This window comes from Lagenorhynchus albirostris, chromosome 5 (genome assembly GCF_949774975.1).
Source record: "Lagenorhynchus albirostris chromosome 5, mLagAlb1.1, whole genome shotgun sequence".
Taxonomy (NCBI): domain Eukaryota; kingdom Metazoa; phylum Chordata; class Mammalia; order Artiodactyla; family Delphinidae; genus Lagenorhynchus; species Lagenorhynchus albirostris.
The window spans coordinates 83,818,090-83,839,601 of record NC_083099.1 but is presented as its reverse complement, the minus strand read 5'-3'; the positions used below and the strand labels follow the sequence as shown (position 1 = coordinate 83,839,601).

The 21,512-nt window shown below is 40.8% G+C and overlaps 1 protein-coding gene across 2 annotated transcripts in view; it reads right to left on the bottom strand.

Annotated features, from left to right (window-relative positions):
- Positions 1 to 21,512, bottom strand: part of LSAMP (limbic system associated membrane protein) — a 649,641-nt gene that overhangs the window by 20,619 nt on the left and 607,510 nt on the right. Inside the window, exons 5-7 of one of the 2 annotated variants that reach the window (XM_060150589.1) lie at positions 15,046 to 15,166; positions 14,185 to 14,333; positions 6,888 to 6,923 (exon numbers count right to left, since the gene is read on the bottom strand). In XM_060150589.1, the coding sequence (XP_060006572.1) occupies positions 6,888 to 6,923; positions 14,185 to 14,333; positions 15,046 to 15,166 (306 nt within the window). The remainder of the gene's footprint in view (positions 1 to 6,887; positions 6,924 to 14,184; positions 14,334 to 15,045; positions 15,167 to 21,512) is intronic. The other variant, XM_060150588.1, reaches the window with a different exon arrangement.

Genomic DNA, 21,512 nt, shown 5'->3' with positions numbered 1-21,512 from the left:
ACTCCCCAGGGTCCAATTAGGAAGCGTGATAAATGACTGGTAAGGTCTCTCCCCCCTGCTGATTTGCGGTGGCTATAGCTGACACTTCACAGTGGAGTCCTAGTGAGGGGTCTGCCTACTCCCATCATATACCTGTGTACAAATGAACACCTTAAGTTGGAATTCCAAACTCATTATGTTATGCTGTGTTCTGACTTGGCAGGTGTGTTTCTTCACCACAGTATACAAGGGGAGATGTAAGGTGGGACCCCTTAAGCTGATTTTTTTTTCCCTTATGGAAGTGCTTGTTTAATACCTACAAATAACTTGTGCTGATGAAAGAACATTGTGGGGACGGAGTGACTGTGTAAGAGAAGTTGTTACTAAGGTTAATTTGTATCTTGCCTCTTCAGAAGGAGATGTTTCCTCCAGATAGATGCGATAATGGCTTTGTGGTGCTTGCATGGCTGGTAACCAGTGTTTAGAAGTGAATGTTAACAACATCAAAACTTTGTCTATGGTTTTATTTGAAGGATGTCAAAGAGAGAGTGTATGCATAATGCAAGGTGAATATGGTGGAAAATGTAGAGAAAAAGAAGAGCAAGAAATACAGATAACAGGAATAAGAAATTCAGGTGAAAAGGAAAGAGGGAGCCACGGGGCAGACGAAAATTAAAGATTATACGTTTGCAGGGCTATACTATGAAATTTGTCAGGGGCTGAGACTGCATTGATGATTGAATTCTTGGAAGAATATGTATTCTTTCTTTTTTAACTCTTAAGTAGTGCCACTTCCTTTAAGGACTCTTGATCTGTATCATGTCTCTGAACCTAGAGCGAAGCTTCCAGTGAAAGGACCTCCTTCCTGGCTACACCCAGCAACGCTCCTCACAGCACACTGCTACCTCCTGCTAAATGTCACACTCTGGCAAACACCGAGGCGAGCTCTTTAAAGGCCAGAGGGACCTGCACCAGCACTTTCTGTCCATTCAGGATCCTGGTCTTCTCACCCTTTGGGGCAGCATGCTAACATTTTCTGCTGCAAATCTCACTGAGCTCTTCTTAGGCAGCTTTCTTCCTTTTAATTAAAAAGACAAGACTGTCAATTACTCAAACTTAATCCCAAAATGTAATTGTTACTTTGAAAGATTTTTTTTTCTCATATAGCTCATAGAAGAGAAATATTTCCATCAAATTAAAATTTAGTGGGAGCTTGGATTTAAAAAATATATATTCATCTTCAAGTCCCTGCTGGCTCTAGAAATCTAAATAGCACAGCAAGGCATAAATACAGGGAGATCACCAGGAAAGGCTGACTGATGTAGGCAGATCCAGACTAGGAAAATAGGAAAAGGCATCAGAAAAGAGTCCCAGGGCTAAAAATTCTCCTTCCTTTAAATTGATGCTGTAGGATTTTTAGCCATTTAGCTTGAAGCTAAATGTAAATTCTGAGAGAGGTAACACTTCCAAGCTTCTGTTGGACATTTAAATAAGAGCGTGAATAAATTTCAGAATTATTCTTGCTAGAAAATTTTAACAGGGAGAGAACAAGAACCATTTAGGAAACAGGGCAGAAGGAAGAATGAAAAGGTGAAAGAGCAAAACACAGAAGTGGATTCAACAGAGAGAAGTGCTTGTTACAACTGGGTCTAAATCAGTGGTTTGGGCTACCTATTACAGCTGGGCCTAAATCGTTGAATTGGCTGGTGCAGTATTGATTCTAGGTGAAGTATTGGCACAACTATATCCCACTTGGGATAGACCGGGAGGAAGTCAGACTCCTGTTCCCGTTAAAGGAGTCAGAGGGTGGTTGTCAGGTATTCATGTCAACTCTTAATCATCTTCATTGTGTTAATCAGGGCCCATGATTCTGCTGTAAATTTGTGTTGACGTGGCTACCTAAGTTCTATTAAAAAAAACAAGACCCTTGTTTCCATCACCTAGTGGGAAAGGAGAAATGTACTTAAACACTGAAGGCTTTCCTAGGACATGCTTTACACCTTTGAGCAGAAATAAAGGGCAGGTTCTTTAGATCGATCATTATGGATTAGTCTGACAGGTGGCAATGTGCATACGGGCATCGACAGCAAGTGCATGAGTGTATGAGTGTGTGTCACACAGTAGGGAACTGTGTACCTGGCAGCTCCTCTTAAGTGTAGTATTATGATGGTGGTGAAAAAATAATGAAAATCTTCTTTCTCTGACCTTGGGATACTTCTCTATTTAAACTTGTTAGCAGTGTGGGCATCTCAGACATCCCTAGAATCCGAAATACGTCAAACTATAATGAAGTCAAACCGAACTTTTATCTAACTAATATCCAGGCAACGTGACCCATGATACAAGTACATCTTTAACTCTAAGTACATCTTTAAAAATTATAAGACATATGTGTATCTGAATATGATCATTTTGCATTCAATATGCTTTCTTTCTAGGAAATTGAAGTTCTATTTTATATATTATTTAAAACACCATTTGAGCTTGTAGGCATGAAAAATATAATTTCTTTCCCATTTCACAGTTGGAAAAACTGAATTAAAGAGAACAATGCTAGTAATTATCCATGATTAATAGAGGTGTGTATGTAAATCAGCCTGAATAAGTGTGTGAAATTAGATGTGCCGATGCCAGACAGCTCCGCTCATGTTTTTTAAAGATGGAAGCTTTCAAATCTCTGCGTGAGTTGGGCATACAACTCTGTGTGTTGAATGGGTCTGGAAATGGACTTTGTAAAAGTGTATGGATTGTAAGGCAACTGTATTATACATTATAAGAATTATAATACATAAAATAAATTAGACGAGTGTTTAAAGTTCATTAGACAGGTATATCTAATACATATCTAATGACCATGAATGCATACATAATGGTTATTTATAATGTACTATAGATTTATATATGTGCCTGGGTGCAGCAAGGAGTAGATTGGAATTTGGGTGTACTCTCATGATTAAAAGTGTAGGAGAAGGTGCATGTTAGTTTCCTAGGGGTGCAGGGACTAATTGGATTAATACATGCAAAAGCCCTTAGAACTCTATTACATGAGAAGCCCACTATCTATGTTGGCTATTATTATTATTACCATATTTTATTAGACAAGGTAAAACTGCCATTATAATAAGGAGCTGAAAAGAAGTATTCTCTCATTGATCCCTGGGATTATATCCTACAGAAAATAAATGAAGCTGTAGGGATATAGTCCAGCCACCTTCACAGCATGGGATCTTTGTAGGATTTTTCTCCCTGTTTTCCTTCCTTGCCAGTGGAGTCTGATTTGAGAACCCATTCCTGGGAGTGCCAGCTGAGGACAGGTACATCTCCTCCTCTTTCTAGAGACAGAATCTGGCTGTTCAGATGTCAGGCACACCCACAGCAACACCAGTCTCCCTGTGGGAGGAAGCAGGCCAGGAGGAGTGCAGATTTCTGCAAGCCTGGTTTGTTTGTGGACATTAATTTTTTTTTTTTACTTTAATTGTGGGGCGTGTTTTGTTTTCAGAGTGAGCTTTAGACAGCTGTATTAATCATGCAAACCCAGCCATGCACAATGTGTTTTATCAATGGAAAAACAGGAACGGAATGGCAAGCAGCTGTGAACAAACCCAGTGCCGTGCCTGAACCTGGAAGATAATCTCAAACATTTCCCAAACCTACTAGCCACACGGGGTTAGTGAATGGAAAGGCTGTTCACTTGGAATAAATAATCAGATAGGAGGCAAACAGGGTAGACAGATTCCAGGGTTATTAATTTTTTTTTTTTTTAAGTGGCAGCAATTGTGGCCAGAGAGCCTTGAGCTCGAGGGAATTCTTCACTTGAGGGTGATAAACACACAACGGTGGTTTGTTCTTGTCCTTTTCTCTTCTTTCCCTTTATTTTTACTTCGGGAGGCTGGTTTCATCACCTCATTCTGCACCTGCGGTCCTTTTAAATGTGAGAGCATCTCTGGTGCACGTCCGTCATGAGGGGCTGTGCGTAGGGAGGAGACGGGAGCAATGTTACCCGATTCTCAGTATTCAGAGCCCTCGGGAAATGACTTGAGACTAACAAAGTGAGAAAAGTTCCCTCAGACACTTAGAGCTGGCTCTTTCCTCATTTTACAATTCAGTGGATTTTCTGCAGCGATGTAGTCAGGGGTAGTTATGCAAAATATAGGCAATTCAGGACTCATTTCAGAATAAATAAACCTAAATTAAAATTAATGGAAAAAAACACCTATCAGAAACATAAAAAATGGCACACTATTTTATTATTTTTTTATTTATCTTTTAAATTAAGGAGCAGGGAAGCACCCTGATTTTTTTGTTTTGTTTTGTTTTTGGCATAAGAGGAAAGGAAGTTTGAAAATTTCTGATTGGCCGCAGACAATATAAATTGTCCTTTGGTGTAATTCCAGTATTATTATTATCACTGCAGAAAATCAAGCAATGTGATGAAGGAAACCCGAGGGAAACACATTTGATTTACTGAGCCTTTTTTTTTTTAATCACAGCTTGAAGAGGTTTAGGACTGCATTCCTGCTGCAACTGTGCTGTTTATCCCCAGTCACCTTGATGGGCCATGTAGAGAGGGGGTAGGAGGGGAGACCCTCCAAAGAGAGATATTAACAATGAAGTAGCTGAAATTAAACATGTGTTCCTGTTATTGGAAAATAGGAGGGAAAGTTCTCCTTTTTTATGATGGGAGGAGAGAAAAGGAGCTTGGGGACTTTCTCCTACTTTCAAAACACCTTATGAAAATTAATTGGCTCAAAATCCTTCAAACCACTTGCATCAACCATCTGCTTATAGACATCTTCACACTGTAGGAGGGAAAGGTAGGATTGCACATAGATGATGACAATATATAATACTTAATTAAATGAAGGTGTCTCATGTTATAGTTATGACCACAGTGAGGCAGTCAGCTTTTCTTAGATATTTCGGTACTATAAAAAGGGTTAAGGATCCCATATGTTAGTATTTTTTTCCATGGGCTGCCATCTTGATTGGAAAGAAGAGAAGAAAACAGATTTGATTCTAGAAAGTAAAGTCCTTGTAAGGAACAGGAAACTTAACGACCTCTCTCACCAGCTACCCCAAGTCTCCATGAACAGCTTTTCAATTTCTACGAGCAGAAGCCCTAAGTATTAGTAGTAAGATAAACTATATTCTCTAAAACTACTGGATCTATGGAAGCTATCTACAACAGTCCATCTACAATGTAAAATCAAACTAGGGTCATTCTCCAATCAACAGTTCTGTTTGTGGGAAAATAACAAGTTCAACAAAATCACACATGCTCCATCCTGGTCCAAATTGTTTTTCAATATCAAACAGCTGTCCTTTGTGAAGTGTCTGGCTTCATTTTGTTCAATGTTATATATATCATAAAGAGTGATCAGATAAAATATTTGACTTTGTGGCTGTAGAACTGCTCTCACAAAGGATACCTTGAGTAATAGTGACACTGTACAAAGCCCATCTTGGATGGAGCATGACCTCTTTGAAAATGTTACCCACTGGGACAAACGCATATGTGCATGTTTGTCACATCAAGATATTTGCAAGATGGCAACATGATAAAATGGTGTCAATCTCTGCAGCAACAGTAGAAGATAAATGTTTTAAAATGACTGTGGCATGTCAGGAATTCAAAATGGGATGCTTTCCATGAACACTGAGTTTCTTGTCAAGTCTAAAAAACAGGCACATTCTAACAGTCTTATTTTTAGTGACTGGGATAAGAAACAGGTTTCATCAATGTTTTAGGGAAGAATTTTATTCAACAGAGTTCTTCTAAAAATAGTCTGGCCCCTACTTCAAATTTAAGAATAATTCTTTTATTAATCTGTCTAGTTGATCCTTGAAACCGTGCAATTCTCATTTCTAATGTAATTAAAGGAAGTTTGCATATATGTGAATACATACATACGCAAAACATCACATTATTGACACTCTCCATATCTACACCCAATTCTGGCCTAATTTTTAGTTTGGACAAGTGTTAATGAAACATGATCCGTCTTCAAACTTATAAAACAGCAGCTTCCTACCTTTAATTCTGAGCACATTTCCTTTAGAGTGTATACGACAATCTTGTTTAATTGGATTTATTTTTTCCACACTAGGCTCCACATGGCCTACTTTCCATTTTTTCTCAAGTCTTTGAGTGTTATTTGCAAATCACTTTTTCTGGAATTTAATTTCAATGGTAGGTTGGTTTCATTTCAGGTTTTTTTATTGTTTTAATTTTATTTGCCAATTTGCCTTTAAATGCCCTTAAGCTAGAAGGTCGGGGCTGCACTGCACTTGCAGCTAAACGTGATGTAGAAGGCAAAATTTAATTTGAGTGTGTAGAAATTTCTGCGAGAAGGAATATGGAATGATTACCTTGTTTTCTTATTTGTGTTTTCTGAAATAGTTATGTTTAAAAGGAAACGCCCCCAAATTGGCCAAGATTTTAAGAAAAGGTAATGTCCTTGTAATCTGGCTGAGTTCAACCTTTGGTAATAGATAAATTCATTTTTACAAGTAATACAAATGACTTCAGATTTGGATTGTATAAGGTGGTCAGTTACAGGATTCATATTTTTGTGAGCTACAGAATTTAACCGGCTGTGTTCCAAATATGTGAGTTCATAGTTACCTGTAATATGTATTAATAGAACAAAAAATTGCTGTCTGAGTTTAGCACTGTCTCCTCAGTTAGTGACCAACTTGAAGTTAGGTCAGGTACAGACAGACCAGTTACCTGCCTTTCAACTAGTGTGAGGGCAATCGATTGACCTTTTTTTGAAGGTTTAAAGAAAAAAATGATTCCTTTTGTATGCGAATTTTGTCAAGGTGCTTCCCCCTTTTTGTGTTTTGCACATTATAGGTGATGGAGAATGACCCAGCAACAGAACTACAACGATAAAAATCATACTGACCTTGAATGGGGTGGGGGATTGTGGGTAAAACACGCTCTAAAGGGGAAAAAATAGTAAGCATCATGGAGAATTTATATAGATAGATATAGATATATCTTACTCATGTTTAGCTTCACAATTATAAAACAGATGAATTTTCATGCCTATGAGATCATATCTCCTGTAAAGTGTTTGTCTGTCCTTCCTGCCAACACTAAATTATCAGAGAGCTATTAGTAAACTTTAACATCCAAAGTCTTTAAAAAAATTAGCTAGAATAGGGGATAACACCTTATTGTGGTAACCCTGCAAACAGGATCCTGCCCTCCTCTGGAAAATCCACCAAGATTACAGATTTTGGGGGGTGCTGGTATTGTGGGTATTTAAATTAGTAGTGATCAAATTCAGGTCATGCATCTTGGCCCTGGTTCTGGGCTCTTTAACTTTTGACAGATGACCCTGTGGTAACTAAAGACTCCTTTCCTCCCTTTAAGCCCTACAGTTCATATCAGCTTTAGCCAAGCATCTAGAAAATTTATTTTGGTAAATACTAATTCAATTTTTCCCTCAGATTTTTCCTTCCACATTACTGATATCAGTGCAAGAGTAATGCAAAGACACTAAGCTTCTTGGCATGATCAAATCTGATTTTTAGTCTTTTCCTTCATCCCACCCCCCTGTGATAATACGATCTCATCTTAAGTTTGATCACCAGTCAGATTTGCTTGATGACACATCCTGTTCAGCAGTAAGACGTGCTTTTCTTTTAAACGCTGGAGTCTCAGCTTATGAGTCGCTCGCAGTCCCATCCCCAAGCTACTGACCATAAATTGAACGTGCTGAAAGAGTTCAGGCTTTAAGGTATCCTCTACTTGTCTCATCAAAACCCAGGTTTAACTCTAAATCCTCCTCCGGGGCTCTTTCAGAAAGATAGAATGTTGCATTAGGGATAGGATGCATTACTTGCTACCCCCAAACCCTATAATGTAATGTAATCATAATACTTTTCTACATTCCTCCTAGCAGCTTGGTTAGATAAAGACCAGTGATCAATGAAAATCAACAAAAATCAAAACCATAAAAAGAAAAGCATATGTGCACATTCAAATCTGATCTGCCTGCCATCTTGTGTCATAAGCTTAGAAGAGTAGATTTTGCCTGGAATTTGGGCACTCAATACATCTGGACACTAAGAAAACCCAGTCTCCTTGAAGAGTGAGCTTTCCTTTCTTGGATGAAAGGTGTGGCTTAAATGCCAACATTTTCTAAGTGCGTTAAGATGGAACAAGTCAATAATAGCACCGTGAAAAACTGTGTCTTAGTTACACAAGTGTCAAGGAGAAAAATGTTTTAAACCTCCAACTGGTTATTTGGTATTAAGTTTCCAGCTTTGAAAATAAATAGCTAAACTGCTTTCAGCATTTATAGAGCAGTTGGAGACCACTGTCCCATATTATACTATATCTATCTTATTTTATTCTTATTACAATTATTATGCAGACTGTTTAAATGACTCAGCTTAATATTTTCTCATCACACTGTTCACAGCTGGGTAAATGCACTCTGCCCTCATTTTGACAAGACCATTTATATTGCTAAACATCTCATCCACCCCCCTCTCATTGCCTCTTCAATGATTTCCCACCCTGTTATCATCATCTTAGCCCCATCACACCCCATTAGTTATTCTCGTTCTCTTAATTTCATCCTACTGGCTTATCATTTCTTAGATGCTTCCCATCCTAGCTTTTTATCCTTATTCTTCCACGATCATTTTGCTGTATTGTAGTTTATGCCAGGGCTTATGGGCTCCTGTAAGAGTGTAAAGTGAAGTAAATACCACTTAAAGTGAAAAAGAAATCTCTGACTTTTAACATTTAAACGTAGGGGAGAGCAGGAACCTTGGTGCTATGTGCTCTGTCTTTTTCCTGCTAGTATTTGAGGAGGTCAACATAGCTTATCGATTGATTGGGAGTTTTTAAGAACGGAATGCAAGGTTTACCCCAATACGATCTGCTGTGGCTCTTGGTAAGTCTAAATGGGGTGGAGGGTGTTATTGGCTGATTCTGCTCGGACACCATAAAAAACAGTTAAACTGGAGTTAACACTTTGAAAGAAACCCCTCTGAATTAAAAGCACCTAAATGACAAAAGCTGGGGTTGAGAGTAGGGTGTACAGAGAGAGGTAATTTATTAACTCAGATATGATTTTCTTTTATTTTCCAGTGGGTATTGGATATGGTCAATGGTCTCTCTGGAAGTAGGTGTATTCAATGCCTACTCTTAAATCTAAAACTAGTTCTGGTGCCCATCTATTTCCTACTGTATCCACAGAGAGCGCTCATAAGGAGGGCTTTCAAACTACATATAGATAGTGTTCAAATAGCTGCTCGAACTGCTTTATTACACGGCATCCAGTAGTAGCTGGTTAAGAGGCTTTGCCAAGTCTTCACCAGCATCATCACGTGGTGTATATTTAAGTGCTGGGCCTCAAAGGTAATCACTTAAAATGACTTCTGAATAAGCAGGGAGGCCCTGATTTTAAGGGCTGTCTCCAGTGCTGGGTTGCTTAGGTTGTTCTTAAAATGTAATCAAGTATAGGTTTACAGGTCAATGATCTTTCAAAATTAAAAAGAAAATTTTAAAACCTCCTACACACAGATGTGGTATGGCTCAGTGTAGATTTCTTTGTATTTCTATTCTTTTGTACTCAGTAGCCTCAAAATACCTTATCGATCCACACATTTCTCTAAAGTAGAAGGTAACTGATCAGTAGGACTGTCCTTTAACATGACGAATGCCTTCTTTTTTTTTTTTCCAGTATGTGGGCCTCTCACTGTTGTGGCCTCTCCCGTTGCAGAGCACAGGCTCCGGACGCGCAGGCTCAGCGGCCATGGCTCACGGGCCCAGCCGCTCCGCGGCATACGGGATCTTCCCGGACCAGGGCACGAACCTGCGTCCCCTGCATCGGCAGGCAGACTCTCAACCACTGCGCCACCAGGGAAGCCCACGAATGCCTTCTTTTGACATGCCTAGGGTCAAAAGCTGAGCAGTAGGCTGGACTCTCTGCTCAAAATCTCAATGTGCCAAAGATGAACCAACAGTCTCACTAATCTAGTGGACTCAGGCTGGTGAGGGTTAATGGAAATGGAAGTGGGAGGTGGTGGAAGTAGTGCCCCTCGGTGGGAAGGAATATAACAATAGTCAGTGAAAAATATCATTAAGTGAAAAAAGGAGAAAGAAGTTAGATGTCTTTTCACCTCCAAACTACCAAAGATATATGTCCTAACATTTTCCCTACATATACAAATCTAGATAACGTGTTGGTTTACAGCCTGGACTCTGGAAGGAGATTACCCAAATTTAAATCCCAGCAGCCTTACTTAGTTGCACTAGTTACTTAACCTCTTTGTATAATGGAGAAATACGAGTGCCTAATAAGGCTGTCCTGATGATTAAGTGAGATCACGTAGGTTAAGTGTTCGGCACATGTGCAGAGTACCTTGTACATACTCACTTGATAAGAAGTGATGACGTTAAAATCATCTCCCTTATTCTTCCTCCCTACCTGTTGCTTTAAAAATAACTCAGTGCAAGCAATAAAACAAGATAAGGTTTCCTTTGCGGATGCCTTGCAGTCACCAGTGTGGATACACGGACTCTGTTATGTTACACATGCTGACAACGCAGAAGTCCAAGTCTTCACCCATGTGATACATGTTCCCACATCTTCCAAAAACTAAGGAGCGGAATCCTTGACTGTATACATTGTACCATGGATTAATGTGTACAGAGAAATGATATAATGTAACACTTTGCCAAGGATGGAAAAAAGATATAAAAGGCATTACTTGGATATATAGGCTAAGGGAATGGATCCTTAATAAACAGTTACTAGAATGTGTGGAGGACAAGACAAATGAGAAAGGAATGCTTCCATTGGCTTAGGCAAAATGACTATGAATACAAGGTATTCTTGCACTCTCATTCAATTATTTTGACACTTTTTTTTTTTTTTTTTTTTTTTTTTTGCGGTACGCGGGCCTCTCACTGTCGTGGCCTCTCCCGCTGCGGAGCACAGGCTCCGGACGCGCAGGCTCAGCGGCCACGGCTCACGGGCCCAGCCTCTCCGCGGCATGTGGGATCTTCCCGGACCGGGGCACGAACCCGTGTTCCCTGCATCGGCAGGCAGACTCCCAACCACTGCGCCACCAGGGAAGCCCCTATTTTGACCCCTTTGAAGATAATATTTGAATAGAGAGTGAAGAAGCATATGTATGTATGTGATGGAGGACAAGATGTATCAGTGACCGCAAACTGACACTGTACAAAGTCAGCACGTCACTGCAGTGGACATGGAAAATGTGCTGATGCACCAGTGAAGATGGATAATCATGAACTCTTCAGGGGCTCCGGCTCTGGGTTTCTACCTGCTGCTGCCTCTGGCTGGCAGCAGCTCACCAGCTGGCTCGTCTGCTTTGGACCGGCTGGGTCAGCAGAGCATCCCGCTGCCCACATAATGCTCTCTGTCACGGGTGCTGGCCATGGCCGCCCCTCCCAAGCATCTCTCCCCTCCTGACCCTGTTCTGTGGAAAAGTACCGCCACCAGCAGTGCCTTCCTTCTTCCCAATAAACCCATCTACTTTGAATCTAAGTGATGGGCAATCTGTTCACACACGTACTTTCTTTTTCTTCATTTCTTTCTCTTCCTCTCCCTTGTGTGTGCTCTCCTCCCAACCTTTTACCTGTGTAAATTGGTTACCATAGAGCGTTATTCTTAAAGATCAGCTATGAAGGCTGTAACTCCACATCTCCCAAACCCAGTTCATGGTGGCAAGGCAGTTGTGGTGGAATTGCCATTCCTGTTACACAGGGAGCAGAGCTTCCTCCTTAAAATGTCAAAGAAACAGGATGACAGTAGATTCACTAACGTTTGACAATTTTAATAGCTTCTTTTCCCCTCAAAGCCCAGTGACCTTTTGTATTCTATTCTTCTGTAGGTATTACGCCTCCTAACTTTCCCATCAGGTGGGAAATCAATTCTAAGCCGAACGCTGAGGCATGTGCTTCCTCTCCTCTGCCTGCTGCGGTGTGCAGAGCTGGTGCCAGTGAGGGCTGCCTCGAAGAGGGCCCACCGAGGTAGCACATCATTAATCACGGCCCTGTACTCTTCTCAGAGGTATAATGAGGGTAACTTCTATGAAATCATCAAGGGCAATATGACCATAATATACTTGCCCAATTTCTTGATTCTTAGTTTACAAACAGAAGTTCTATAAGATTCTTGACGTTTCTTAGTCTTACTGGGTTGCGTACTTGAAGTGGACTTTTGTGAACAGGACCATGGTATTTCAGGGCTTGAGATCACCTTTCATCACAACCAGCAGACCAGCAGTATCTCTATTATTTTTGACCTAGTCCATGCTCTTCCTCAAATGTTTTCTTTCCCCCTCTTCCTCCCTTTCTCTCTCTCTCTGTCTCTTTCTTCCTTTCACACCTGTGAAAAATAGGCTATCATAGAGCCTACTCCATCCTTCTATCCTTCTTCCCCATCCTCTCTCTCAGTCTATGGGTATCATTGTATTTATTATTTGAAAAATATCATTAGCACAGTCCTTTTTCTGGGTGGGATAACAAGAGAAGAAAATTTGCATACTTTCATGCAAATTTATAGTTGCTCACTTTCTCTAACTAATCCAATTATCCCATTTTCTCTTTTCCAATCCCTACAAAACCTCTTGTTAAGTGTATGTTGTTCTACTTAATCAGCTCACCTTAGATTTGTCGGAATCTCAAATTCATAGTTGAGGCTCTTTTCCCCCCTATGTATGGAATCCCTAACGTCAGGAACGAAACAGGTAAGTACATTTCTTAATAAATATCTTCTCAAGTGTTTTGAGATATCGACGTCTCTAGCTTAAGTAAAGAACACTGATGTTTGGTCTTTGGAGACAAGTAAACAGGGATATGGATTTTCAACTTCATAATGATGCAGCATTTGTAGCATAGCTGTATCCCATCACACTTACAGACTGAAGTCAACGGGAGTTATGAATGAGAAACTGAAGGCCAAATTGAGAAGTTTGTGGTGTTTTTTTTAAGTAAGTGGATTGGATCTTGAGCAGTTGTAAAATGGCTTTAATACTACGTTTTGAGGGAACTAGCACTTAAATTGATTTTTCTCCTAAAAACTTTTCTCTTGAAGGCTCATCTAAACTGAATAAAGCAAGATGGAGACATTTATCCTGGTCATAGTATTTCTAAATTTTCCAATTCAGCCTGTGCAGAAAAACAACAACAACAACAACAAAAAAACAAATTCCTAGTGGCTTATTATTTCAAAATAATAAATTTGTTGGACTTTCTCTTTTAGTCCAAATGAACTGTCTAGCCCAGCACATGCTATCATTTTGTTTGTTTTACTTATTCTGATAAACATTTTCCTATTCTAAGTGTCATCATTTCCCCTGATCTCACCCATCGTACTTCTGTTTCTCAGGAGGCATTTGACTCTGTGCTCATAGCTGCTGGACCAACAAGGCAGGGGGTCAGGTATCTGACTACAACATGCCGCTCAAGGGAAAGGCTCTAAGGTGGGCTTTCTTCTTAATACCAATAACTTAAAATCACTTGTCCTTCCTTAGTCTGCCTTGAGGACCTTCTTTGGTCTTCAGCAGAAGCAGCTTTGGTCCTCTCTCTCACCATCCCATCTCTCTTTCAAAAATATATCAGACAAGTAATGTTTCCTGCTGTCATATGGAAACCTTTCTGCAACGTTTTTCCTCCCTTAGATTTTAGATTATGTTTTAATCATTCATTCCACTCTTCCTCTTGTGTTGTTAAAAATACACTTTCTTTTTACAGCCTCTCCCTTCTCCCAGCACCTTATCCATCCTCACTGAATATTTCTCCCTCAATCACTCCCATCACTGCCATTTTTTAAGTGTCATCCACTTTCCATGATCTTACACCATCTCTGCTCCTTAAAGAGACCATCCCCAAAGAGATGTTTGTTCTCTGAATATTCTTACAGTTTAACCAACCAGGAAAAAAAGAAAAAAAAAACAACTAAACTAAGAAAACAAACAAAAAAACAAGGCAGTTATCAAAAGTACACCAGGGAATAGAGAGGAGAGGTATTCACTTGTAAATCTCATTTTACGCAGAGGGATTGTGAACCTGTGTTTTTGTTTCAGTGGCTATACACTGATTTTTGTTTAAGTTTACCTTTAAAAGATATGGGAATGATTTTCGAGTTTTCCACAGGAGAACTCCATTGACTTGGTCTCCCAGGCAGCTCCCTGCTTTAGCATACTTACTGAAAAGTACGAGGCTGGCGTTGGTGACCCCCAGATTGTTGGCAGCCACGCAGGTGTAGTTGCCATAGTGCTCTTCAGTGACGTTGGTCACCGTCAGGGAGGACTGGCCCTCCGTGCTCTTAATCTCAAGGCCATTGGCATTGTTTATCCTAAGGGTTCAAAGACAGAAGAGTAAAGAGAAACACTGATGAAGACTTGGTATAGTAATTTCTTTTTCATCATTATATTGGCGAAAAAGGAGAGAAAGGAAGTAGCTAGAGCTTGTTGTTACTGCTCAATTCCTCATTTTAATCATGCAATCCCGTAGTATCAGAATCAAAGTCCATTGATGGAGAAGACTCGGGAATGGATGAGTTTCATCAGGCTTTGGTTTCTGCTCTAGGAGAGAAAGACATGCAGGTGGACACTACCCCCGAACCACCTGCCTCACCCTATGTACATAACCTGAGTGCTTTGGGGTTCAGTTTAAGAGCTACAGCCCCGGGGCTTCCCTGTTGGCGCAGTGGTTGAGAGTCTGCCTGCCGATGCAGAGGCACGGGTTCGTGCCCCGGTCCGGGAGGATCCCACATGCCGCGGAGCGGCTGGGCCCGTGAGCCATGGCCGCTGAGGCTGCGCGTCCGGAGCCTGTGCTCCGCAACAGGAGAGGCCACACCAGTGAAAGGCCCGCGTACCGCAGAACAACAACAAAAAGAGCTACAGCCCCAAAGCACTTGGTAAAAAACCTTGGAAAATAAAGAGTCTAATCGGATAGGCCTACCTAATTACAGCCGGACTTGGCTTTGTCATTAGGGCTTCTGGTTTCCCTTGCTGAGCAGGGGAGACCTGGCGGAGCAGTGGAGGTGCAGCAGGTTTGGCACATACCTGGTGTCGTCCCGGTACCACTCAAAGTCAGGTGCAGGCACTGCCGAGGCCTCACATTTGAGAGAAGCTTTCCGCCCGGTGGTGGCTTCGTTGCTCTTGGATTCCGTGATAGTGGGAGGATCTGTAGGAAGGACAGACACACAGTTTACGTGAACTTTGGACGGTGCTCCAGAATTTCCACACAAGAAGGAATGAGGAAGGACAGTCTGATTGCAGAGAGGCAGGACAGGAATGGTCTCAAAGCTCCATGTACAAGAATTATGTGATCCACTGGACGGCACGGATCGCTAGAAAACTAAATAGAAATAAGAGATTCATGAAACTGTAGACTTGGTTTACTTCAACGGGACACTTAACGGGGCTTTATGGAAAGGAAACCTAGGATAGCTTTTTCCCTCTTCCAAGAGACCATTCGTTATTCCAATCATAGGTTATAATGCTTGCATAGTTTTATTGCTTTTCATAAATTGAGTGGTAATACTAAAGGACTTGGGATTTTAAGTGTATAATTTGAGCACTTTCTTTTTCACCATCATCGTTATCATTATTGTTACCTTTGGAGATGGCAATAAGAAAGCTGATGAAAATAATAGAGCACCACAGTCCTCTCAGCCAGGCTTAGCCTGATATTGTTGCAGCAATCCAGGAAAACAAACTAATGTCAGATGATTGCTATACTTTTTTCCCTCCTCTGTGCTCCCTTACTGCTATGACCCAGGTCAATTTTGCTTTTATGTGTGAGGGTGCAGTTTGAAGACTATCGTGGTGCATAAACACCTTCCTGGGGTACCAGTCTTCTGCTCTCTCTGGTCGTTGTGCACTTGATTTTTTTTCTGCTTAGGACTGAGTCTATAAAACTGTAATGGGCTTGAAATGAGCTCAGAAACACATTCTGATTTGCCATGATTCTTTCAAACAATCCCATGGTAAGTGGAACAAGTGTTTACAGGTCCACAGGACTGAGCGACGATGGTAAACTTGAGCTTTGGGCTTGATGATGCTGTGTCTGTGCAGGTTATGGCCCCTCAAGGAGAAAAAGACTTCTGTCCAAAGGTTATTTGCCAGAAAACAGCAACTTGGCTGTGTGTACATGGACACAATAGACCCAAACCATCTGTTTATATTTTATAAAGGAAAAAGCTTATTTAGGTAAATTAGTGAAGTGAACTCTAATATACGAAATTCATTGACATCTCGGCTCTTCAGCACCTGGTTCAGCTCACTTATTTTGGGGTTTTTGTCTTCATATTCAAAAGCTATTTTCCAAGTTTTCTACCTGTAGAAGACCTGGATCCTCCTAGTTAAAAGGGATGTACAAAAGCGTCATCAGGTTCGTCTGCAATTTTCTCCCCCATTTGATTTTCACATCAGCTTGGACATCTTTAAATCACTGTCCCAGAGAAGGGGAGTTAGGGTACATTTGGATAACACCACCAGCCCGTGTGTAAACATGAGCCAGAGTGGGTGGCTGTTTTGCTTTAGACTTAGCTGCTCGTTTTTGTTTAGACGGAAAAAGGCAACAAGATGAGTGGAAAGAACCCTCGACTGGAAACTAGGAGCGCTGGAATTTAGTTTCTGTTTGGTTGTGTGGACTTGCCATCACACACTTTATCTTTCTGAGCCTTGGTTTTATTATCTATAAAATGAAGGCACCACACATTAACGATCTATATAGTATCCCTTCCAACTTAAAAAATACCAATTCTAGGGGACTCCCCTGGCAGTCCAGTGGGTAAGACTCTGTGCTTCCACTGCAGGGGGCACGGGTTCATTCCCTGGTCAGGGAAGTAAGATCCCGCCTGCCTCACGGCATGGCCACCCCCTGCAAAAAACCCCCACACCAAACCAATTCTAGTCAAAATGGCCCATTCTTCACAAATGGGCAGTTGGTAGCATTAGGACCAAGTGTATTTTTATACCCATAACTCCTTTAGCCCTTAACCCTTAAATTGCTAAATTCAAAATTGTAACTCATTTATCTAATACATGGGTTGGGAGTCAGGACTAGACGTCAGAAACAGCACACCATAGGTCTGATTTTGACTATTAACCAGAATTGTGGCCTGGACAAGTGTCTGTACCAGTTTGAGCTTTTTCTTTCTCATCCTTTAAAAGAAGAAGTTAGCTTAAAATGATCACCAAGTTTCCATTTTAAATCCTTTCATTCTATGATTGGTTATATAGATCATTAGAGCACATTAGTTCAATGGTTAATGCAATGATTAGTGGTAGTGGTGTGGATGGGGGAGCTATTTGTATAGAGATGGGGTATGGAGTAGAGGTTAAGAACTTGGATTTAAAGTTTGATAGACCTGAGCTCAAATCCAGTCTATGTCCTTCACTATCATTCATCATTAGAGAGCTCAGTACTTCGTCTAGAGTCACAGTGTCTCAATTTCCTCATCTATAAAATGCTGGAACCAGAGTCAGGGAGGTCCATTTGGAGACTGCTGAAGGAACCCAGAGATAGCCTGCACTAGGTCTTTGATAAAGGGGCTGGAAGGGAATGAACAGATTTGAGATTGAGAGATATGAGCCTCAGAATCGACAAGATTAGATGTGAACAGTGAGGGAAAGAAGGAGGAGTGTCAAGGATCACACCCATGTTTCCAGCGTGGGCATCTAAGTGATGCCATCCACTGAATAAATGTTCGTTTCCCGTCTTCACCTCTTCACTGTATTAGGCTAGGCTCTTAAACTGCCAATGACTCTACCATCTGTAGCACGTTGGCCAGAGGGACGATCTTGCTTGTGATTCAATTGGTTTGTTCAATTTGTAAAATGAATTTTAAACAGTGTTTGTGAGTTTCTGGAGCCGCATGCTTCAGACTGACAAATCCTTAATGATAACCACCACTTTTCTAAACCAGGTCCAATCTGGGCCAGACTCCACATTTTCCATCACCTCTACCTCTGGGGCTCATAGTTGGGGCACTTCAACATAATAATCCATGGTGGCGGTCTTCTAGCCCTTCCGCCATGGGACCAGGAACACAAGTCCCAGCTGTACAGTTTTATGGGTGAGTCCTTCCTCACTCTAGATGCTTCCTTCTATGTGGTGGGAGCTTGTTTATTAAACCTCCTCGCTCTGGAACTCAGGGGGTGATTTTTCTAACTGAAAAATTAGGGAAGAGCAAACTCGGTTTCTTTGCTTCATCTCTCCCCTTTCTTCCTGCTGGGACCAAACTTCTGTCAGGGAGCAGAGGCTCTCCTCTGCTTCTCCACACTGATGTCTTACGTGGGCTCTTTCCTTCCTGCTCTCATGTGGGCAGGCCTGTCTCCGTCCAGGGCTGCCATGATTGGGAAGGTAGGTTGGCTACACTAAGCTGCTACCTCTAACCATCTTGATCTCTGACAATGGGGTCAACTGGGCCTCGTGTATGTCTCCTTTACTTATTTCTCATTTTGTTCAGAACCTGAATAACTAAGTAGTACTATTTATTAGCACCTCAGAGATGACCGCATGGGAAGGATGACAGTGAGCTAGGGTTGAACACTTTCAAATGCATTGATCTTGGGGCAGGATGACGCTGGTCAATTACAAAGACCAAACACTTGCTCCTTTCCTTGAAAATCTGGGAAGTTTCTCGTACCAAGGTATAGTCACAGATAATGATAAATGTATGAAGCGTTCATTATTTCCAGTATTTCTCAAATGACACAGTGGTGCAGGTCTGTCCCACAGCTTATTGGAATGAACATTTCAAAATTCATTTGTAATGAATTCTGCATAGGTGAGGCTAAGAAAAGTTATTATAAATCGTATTGTGGCATGCCTAGTAGAGTTAAAATAATAGATGTCCTTGCTCAAAATATGGTTATAATTAAAATGTGGCTTAATAAAAATGCTATACAGAGGTCCATTGTTATTCTTTACGTGACTTTGCAATAGCTTACAATTGTCAGAGGACTCTTCCAGTTCTTATTACTTCAAAATTCTGGGTTCTGAAAATATTAAGGGCTTTCTTCTTATATCACCAATAATAAGACTCTTTCAATCTGAATGAATAGGATAACAATGACAGTGGCCTAGCAAACAGAATATCGTTCATTTAATCTTCCTAATGTTTGGAATAATAGTATAAAGGAAAAAATTCTTAATAAAAGATTCAATATATAGACATTTACCATGTGTCAGCACTCTACTAGGCTTTATTTATTCTTTTCATCCAAACGGTAACCCTAGGAAACAAGGATTATTAACCCCATATTATGAATGAGAAGACAGATTTGCAGAGGGTTAGTAAATTGTGCAAATTCACATAGCCAGCATTTGACGGAGTCTATATTGGAACCCATGTTCTGAAGCCCATGCTCTGAATCTCCCTGTGTTTCCATTTGAGTGAGTTCCTTTAGAGAGAAATTAATTCCTAATAAGGGAAAACAACATTTAGGGGAGTATGCTGGTAGTTTAAAAGGCAAATGTTACGTATTTCTGCTATTAAAAGGTACCCAAGATGGCACAACGTGCACTGGCATAGTGGACATGAGCCCATATTAGAAATCAGGAGATGTGGACTCAATTTTTGCCTGTGCCACTTACGTTGTCACCTCTTGAAGGTGACGTGTTAACTTCTTGGAGTCCCTCACCTTTGAATGTAGGTGATAAGGCCTTGCCTACCTGTCTCACGGGTTTGATATAAAGATCAAATGAAATCTCATATATCAGAGCACATTTAACACCTGAAGTTATTACATTTATTATTTTTATTACTATTACTCACATGGTATCTTGGAAGGAAAGAGGGCTTTGGGATTAGACCTGGACAGAGTTTCAACTCTCCCACTCACAGGTTCTTTGATTTTGTGGCAGAGAATGCTTACATTCTCTGAGCTTTGTTTTTGTCCTCTGCACGGAGATGATTTGATTATCTCCTGGGTTAGTGTGTGATGGTGGACCCACGGGGTGGAGGCAGAGAACACAGGCAATAAGAAAGGCATTGTATCCAGAGAATTTAAAAACAATAATAAACCTAACTAAAAGTTGTCTTTTTAAAAAAAATCACCATGTACCAGCAATACTAAACCAAACATACCAAACGATGTTAGTGATAAAGTAAATACCCCTCCTACTGGGGCAGGCTGGGCCCCATATGCCTCTTTCCTTGGTTGGCCACTGTTGGTGTGATGATTTCGGTGAATCATACAAAATTTCTAATAGAGTCTTGGTACTCTGGAGATACTCAGAAAATGATGGTTCTTGTACACATTGCAAAGTTATAGTAGCAAATGGCAGTACTCTGGATTCCTATTGAATAGTTCCTCTGATGATCCCATAATAGATTCATAAACATTAGCATGTGTCTTTATTGATATTATCAATAAAGATGTAAGAGTAAACTAAAGGTTGGCATGGAGAATGGAGAGGTGTAGTCATGAATAGTTAGAGAACGTAGCCAGTTTGGTTCCATATTGAGCCATTATTTTCCTCAACGTGATTTTGGAATCAAGGTACTGAAAAGTCCAGTTAAAATACAGTAATATTATCTGGAGACGACAGATGTCTTCAGTCCCAACTGTGGAATCTATGGTAGGTAACCTCTGCTTCCTCTAAATAAATGGCTCTCAATGTAAGGGCAAGCTTTAGAAATGCCAGAGTCCCATGTCCCCCAGCATATATGTTGGGTTGGTTAGCTCTGGACACCAGGGTGGAGGCAGAGCTGAGTTGAAAGGGAGATGAGAAGAGGAAAACAAGTAATAAAGCGTAACAATGTGAACCTAGTTGGAGAGAGAGCTGTGGGAAAGCTGAAGGCAGGAATATTAGCTGGTCAGTGGGGTTTGGGGGCAGGCTTGAGAGCTGGGGGCAGCTTTTGAGGAGAATTTCTCCAGGAATAGGAAAAGTGTCCAGTATAAGAAGAGTCCAAATAAAATTAAGTCCTCACTAACTGAACACTTACTATGCCTTAGACATTATGCTTGGGATACTGGGCACTAGAATGAGACAAACCCAGAAGTAGCTACTTTTAATGCACTGTGAGAACTGATATTGAGGGATTACACCTAGAACCTGTAAATGAAAGGAAACTTGTCCCTAGGGCTGGAATCTGGAAGAAATTAGCAACTATCCTGTAAGATACAAGAAAACAGAAGTCCTGCCTATTGTACAAAATTTTACTAAGCTTATTTAGTTGAGGAGATTTCGGGTCAATAATTTAGCTTCTGTAAGCTCCAGGACATCCTACCACTTAGAAAATAGATTTTTCATGTCAAATGGTTATGCACAGTACTGTAGACCAACTGTGGAGAAGGATTACCCAAGAGAAATAAAAAGGAGAGACTGCAGAATCCAGCTTGCAAGCTCAACAGGAAGAACTGTTCTGTCTCTCTTGTTTACTGCTCTAGCTTCTCAGTGCCCTGGGACAAATATCTGTCAGCAAATGAGTAAATGAGTCAATGAGATGCTAGCAGGAGAAAATAACCAGCACTGGGATTTTTTTTTTTTTTTTTTTAGTGGTATTGTGGATCTG